Source organism: Oncorhynchus keta, chromosome 19, assembly GCF_023373465.1.
Source record: "Oncorhynchus keta strain PuntledgeMale-10-30-2019 chromosome 19, Oket_V2, whole genome shotgun sequence".
NCBI lineage: Eukaryota > Metazoa > Chordata > Actinopteri > Salmoniformes > Salmonidae > Oncorhynchus > Oncorhynchus keta.
Genome location: NC_068439.1, coordinates 37,314,042 through 37,320,041, shown reverse-complemented (window position 1 = coordinate 37,320,041; position 6,000 = coordinate 37,314,042). Strand labels below are relative to the sequence as shown.

The following is a 6,000-nucleotide window of genomic DNA, read 5'->3' as shown; positions in this document are numbered from 1 at the left end:
TTCCACAGGTGCATGTTCAGTAATTGTTTATGGTTCATTGAACAAGCATGGGAAACGGTGTTTATACCCTTTACAAAGAAGAGGTTATTTGGATTTTTACAAATGATCTTTGAAAGTCAGGGTCCTGAAAAATTGACTTTTCTTTTTTTGCTTGACTTCGTCTCCCGTGGAGATTACTGGTTAAACATGGACATAACACACTAATTGAACTAATCTCAAAGCATTACCATAAATGACCAGTAGAGGGGGGCAGTCTCCAAGTTAAGGCCATTGGAAATTCCTAGGACAGTTACTACATCTTTCAGTGCAGCTTACTTCTCTGTTATGAAAGTTTGGTTGGTCGTGATGTTCACTGGCCTTCAACAACAAGAGTTAGTTGGTCGTTATATTTACTAGCTTACAAGTGCGAGAGCTATTTTATTTATGGATGGGTTTGAAAACGTCACAATCAAGGGGGAGCGGAATCTTAAATGGAGTTAGATGTACAATGACACCCAAGACAGATGGTGTGGGGTTATTCTAAGGGATTTAAACAAACCGTTAGGAACACACACAATTCCTACTGCATGAGCATTTCTATTACAATAGCTACATTCCATGTTCAAGGACACTTCGCATTGGCGGTCAAGAGTCATTTGCTAGATGGCATTTTGTGAGCTGTTCAGGAGAAAAGTGTAAATATTGTCATTGTTGAACTTGGAGAATGTGTCTGCTACACTTCAGTTTCCTATGGTTCATAAAAAGTTCATAAAAAGTTACATCTGCACAGACCTTAAAAGGGCACTGGGTAATTGTTAACCAAGGTGAAACCTTAGAATACCATTTTGAATCAAAAGGTTGACGTGTCTCTGTGACTAACACATTCACAACAGTGCGGCAGTAAAACGTGTCAAGGTGAAAGAAAACCTGCTCACAAATATAGTACAGCTAAGCAGGGCGAGGTCGAAAGGCATTACCCTGAAGCGCCTGTAATGAATATAATAAAACTCATGTGTAGCTCATAGATTTTTTTTTTTAAATACAAAGAAAGACACTTGTCCATTTTTACCTGTTTTAATTAACCCTGATTACAATTTAATTACAAATGAGGGGAAAAATACAAGAGAAACAGAAGGTATACATGTTGCCTCATGGTATAGAGTCCTCTCTGTTTGACTGTTAAGTAACCACTGAAAGGAGAGTGAAAGAAGAGTGAAAGAAGAGTGAAAGGAGAGTGAAAGGAGAGTGAAAGGAGAGTGAAAGGAGAGTGAAAGGAGAGTGAAAGGAGAGTGAAAGGAGAGTGAAAGGAGAGTGAAAGAAGAGTGAAAGAAGAGTGAAAGAAGAGTGAAAGAAGAGGGATAACGACACCATTCAAATAATACAATGTCAAAGCAATAGAATGTATTTCTTACAGAGTCCCCCCCCCACAAAAAAAAAGAATCATCTATATACACAAAGACCAAAAAATATATTTCAAAACAAAGGTAATGTGATAGGATTATGTGAGCTCCTCTTTTCCATGTGTCCATAATTACAAATACAACTAGCTCAGTTGAAGTTAAAACTACTATTTTAGTTCAGCTAATAGTAAGATGGAGGAGTTGTCGTTGTCTGGAAAATACATACTGAAAATATAAAATACATACTGAAAATATAAAATACAAAACACGAAGGATTCAAATAGCCATGGAAAAGAGGTAGGCCCAGAGGGGTACAAAATAATCAAATAGTAAATCATGTTAATAATAATAACAACAATGACAGTAAATAATCATGAGGGACAAATAATAAACAGCAATGACGAGAGGGAAAAGTGGGAACATTTTTAGATGATTTTCTTTTGAAGCAACAAGGCAGCTGTCAGTTACAATGCAAGGCAGGACAAAAGACTGTACTGGGTGGCTAACGGCAACACCAAAATCTGCATACAGACACCCACTTACACCATACTAGTGCTATGAACATACTCTTGAGCGAGTCTTTTTTTTGGGGCCCGGCTCTTGTTGAGTTACAAAGGCCGGAGGGACCCTAGACGGCACCCGCAGAGCGTCTTCTCAGATTACGGGAAGTCCCTCTCTGAGGTTTTGTGATGTCATATCCTGCATGGGCGAGGGTTGTTTCTTTGGTTAAGAGTCTTCCAACCCAGAGAGACTAGTACGGGGGTGGGGGATCATGTCGCTAGTGATGTCACCTTCCATTTACTCTAGGTTAACCCACATTACAGACCTCTCAGCAGACCAGGTCTACCTCAAACATGTACATATTCAGGTGGCGGAGTGTTACTGATGCATTCTCCTAGTATAGTTCATGGTCCAAGACAACGGCCAAGTCCAGACAAACGGTGGGTTCAATAGCCAACAAAGGTGCCCTGTCCTTGTGTTTCCAGGAGAGTTTGGGTTGCTGAGAGGGGGTGGGATCCTGGTCTTAAAGTTGGGGTTCGGGGGCAAGACAAGCATGTCTGTTCTTTAGTGATGGCCAGAAAAGGTGACCCCAAAATCTTAAAAAGTTTCACTTTTCACCCACCAATCTTCAAGCCCCCCCAAACAGAACACTTGTTTTTACATTATAAATATTATATGTGTTCCGATTGCTCTTGCACATGAACCCTTTCCAATTCAGCTCCACTGTCAAGAGGCAAGGTGAGGAGAGGCTATATATATATATATATATATATATATATATATATATATATCCGACAGAGTTATCATTAAAAATAGCATTTCTTGCATTTCCTGATTCATATCAAATTATCATTTTTTGAATTATAACATTTGTATTTAATATATTCCAATAAAATATGTGTAGTATTGGTTTTAGTCATTCAGATTCTGTTTCTTGGTATAAAAAAAGGCAAAGTGGCAGTACGGTATGCTTGAGGCTTCTATAGTGTGTAAGTGTGTACATTATTTGGCCAGGGTAATTCACGTATAGTCGCCTGTCAGCTTTAAAAAAAGCACAATCTCAATTTGTCTTGTTTGTTCAAAAAAATGGGCTGCGTATTTGTAAAATACAGAAAATAAAATGGAATTTTAAAAAGTTAAAAATGTCACTAAAAGGCTTTGCATGAGCTCACCTAGGTACTCGTATTCATTTCACTGTATACTTTTTTGGGGAGTGAGAAAAAAATATATTCGTTTCAGTTCAAGAACATTGTATATACAGAGGTACTTCTAACCCTCCGTGCACCGCGTCTTCCCAAATACTGTCCTTTTTTGAGGCGCTCTCTATGGGAGAAAGAAGCAGCTCAAACCAGGGGAACGGAGGAGACCTCTAAAATACTCTTTCAACACCATTCCAAGCGGACAAATTACCAATCTCCTCATTTCACTCTCCTTATAAGATTGTGCAAAAGTCATGTAGGGTCTCCACATTAATGGCCCCTAACATGTAGGGCCCCAACTTGAAGGGTTTTTGCTGCTCCCCTTTTTGGACCCTGCCCAGTGCACGAGCTGTCCATTAAGGCTTGGATGCACGCCATTTTGTTTTTTGTCCCTACGCTCAAGTCGATGGGGGACGATGGTCAAAGAGAGAGCGCTGACTCAGACACAAATTCAGTCCTAAGTCTCTAAGTCAGTCCCTGTGATTAGACAGATATGGACAGGGAAGTCTCTTCGTTATGACTCCTGAGCTCCCTTCCCAGTCAAAGGTGATGGAATAGTTGACAAGAGTTGGTACGAGGCCCCTCGCTTTCCTTTGCTTTGTAAACCATTGTATGTGAAGACAGGCACTTCTGTAATCTCTTTTCAAGTCTGTTGAAGATAAGGGGTGGGGGGGATTCTTTCCCATCTGTGTTGATGCATCTCTGAAATGCAAAAGGAGCTATGGGTGTTACTGGGAGATGTTGAGGCGAGATGGGAGGCACCTAAAGGCAGTGTACAGGTCTAAGGGATGGATCCTGGATTTAGGCCCAGGGGGTCTTTCGTTTAGAGGGGGTGTCAGTATTAATTTGTGTCTATGACCATCCCTTAGTGTCTCAGTCACAGAATGCTGAGCTGTTTGTTAATGTTCTGGGTTTCATGTGTTGCAAATGGGAGTAAAAAAAGCTTTTTGCCCAGGCACTTGTTTCTATGTGCATGCTTGGTTATATGAGTGAATGTGTATGTAGGTACGGGCATGTGATTGTGTGTATGCGTGTCCACGGTTTGTGCGTATCCCTGCCTCAGCAAGCTCCATGGCTCTCCAGAGACAGCTGGGCTGTGGCTCTCTGCAACTCGGAGCTGGCCCTGCGCTGGGCCGGAGGGGGAGGAGCGCGCAGACTCAGGGACAGGCTTCTCCTTGGCCCCTCCCCATTCTCTGACTCCCTCCTTGCTGGCTCCACCTGTTTCTCTGCCCGCACTTTCTTGTCCTCGGCCTCGTCGCGCTCGCCATCGGCCTCCATCTTCTGGTCCTCGCTCCAGCGCCGTTTGAAGCGCAGCTTCAGGGGGATGCAGAGGGTGCCGCCAGGGCTGATGGGAGGGCCTTGGCCTGGCTCGCGCTTCAGGGCCAACAGGGAGGGGGTTAGAGGGCCCATGGGAGGGGCGGCGGGGGTCTTGAACACGTCCTCGTCCAGGTCGTCCTCGACGATGGCGCCCAGGTTGCCGTTGGTGATGGCAGTAGGGGCGGTTCCGTTGGTGGGATGAGGGGGGGTGAAGACGTCTCCCTCATCATCATCAAGCAGCTCGTCCTCCTCGCTGATGTCGGTCACCTCCACCTCCTCATCGGACTCAACGTCGGAGACGGGCTCCACCTAGTCAATAAGAGACAACAGATGAGTCATTGTTGAGAACATCTCTTTTTACATTAACAAACTGGTGGTTCGTCAGGCTAATCTTGATTCTGGTTAGGAATTGGCTCACCTTGATTTTTGGGCCCACTGAGGAGGAGGAGTTAGAGAGTAGTCCTGAGGCAGCGTAGGAGCCTAGGCTAGAGGAGGAGCCCCCGGTAGAGGAGGTGGAGCCGTCCTTCTGTTTACGCCCCAGCGGAGGCGGCTGCAGCTTGAACTTGAAGGGCGAGGGGTGCTGCTCCTCCCCTTGGTGGTGGTGCAACGAATGGGAGTGAGGCATGGGCGGGGCATGGTGGTGGGCTGTCATGGGCTTGTCAGGGGCGGCAGAGGGCCTGTGGGGCTGGGGGACCACGATGTTGGGGTAGTGGAAGAAGGCTCTGGGGCTGAGGTGGTAGTTGTAGACACTCTGGTGGTGGGCCTGCAGGTAGCGCTTCATGTCGTCCGGGTTGAAGGAGAAGTGGGAGCCCAGCATGGGGCTGAGGGAGGGGGACGGGGTATAAGGCAGGTGGGAGCCAGGGGTCATGGAAAGGGCCGGAGACAGGGTGGGGCCCAGGAGGCCCCCAGGGCCCGGCAGGGGGGACACAGGGAACGGGGACATGGGGTCACCATGGACCCTGTGGCCGGGCGGGGGGCGGCCTAGCCCACCAGGGCCTCCGTAGGCGCGAAACAGCGAGTCGTGGGAGAGGCGGGGGTGGAGGAGGCCACGGAATGCCCGTTCAGGGCCCGTGCCGCCTCGATCTTCACCCCCCACGCCTTCCTCCAGCTCAGAGTTGGTGGAGGTGCCATCGCTGCAGTCGGAGACAGAGCCGCGTCCCAGGCGGCGGGCCACGCTGCTGAACATGCCCGGGCTGCGCAGGTCCTCACTGGGGGAGAGCACATCGGACGGGGTGGAGGGGGGAAAGCGGAAGTGGCTGCCCCCAGTCGGCACGGGAGGGGCGCTCTGGGGGACTCCCCTACCTGGAGAGACGACGAGTGAGTTAGAGGGTAGGAATGAAACTGAGGTAATCAGAGAGTAAAATAAGAGAAAGAGAGACGAGGAAAACAGAAGAGGAAAAACAAGTGAGAGGCACTAGGTGACAGAAGGATGAGTGACTGAAAGTGAAACCAAGTAAGAAGAAGCAGGTGAGTGAGAGGAAAAGTCACTGTATACCGAGAAACACACAGCTCACACTGGCCACGTGTTACATTCCACTTTCCGACGCTTCCATGCCAAATTGTGGCACACAATAAATTCTTGGCATCCTCGCCCGTGCCAAAAT

The 6,000-nt window shown here is 47.0% G+C and overlaps 1 protein-coding gene across 2 annotated transcripts in view; it reads right to left on the bottom strand.

Moving 5' to 3' along the window:
• Positions 1-1,210: 1,210 nt before the first annotated feature.
• Positions 1,211-6,000, bottom strand: part of LOC118398204 (ETS domain-containing transcription factor ERF-like) — a 28,894-nt gene continuing 24,104 nt past the window's right edge. For both annotated transcript variants that reach the window (XM_052470445.1, XM_035793306.2), the window contains exons 4-5: positions 4,815-5,698; positions 1,211-4,705 (exon numbers count right to left, since the gene is read on the bottom strand). In XM_052470445.1, coding sequence (XP_052326405.1) covers positions 4,139-4,705; positions 4,815-5,698 — 1,451 coding nt within the window. In that variant the 3' untranslated portion in view covers positions 1,211-4,138. The remainder of the gene's footprint in view (positions 4,706-4,814; positions 5,699-6,000) is intronic.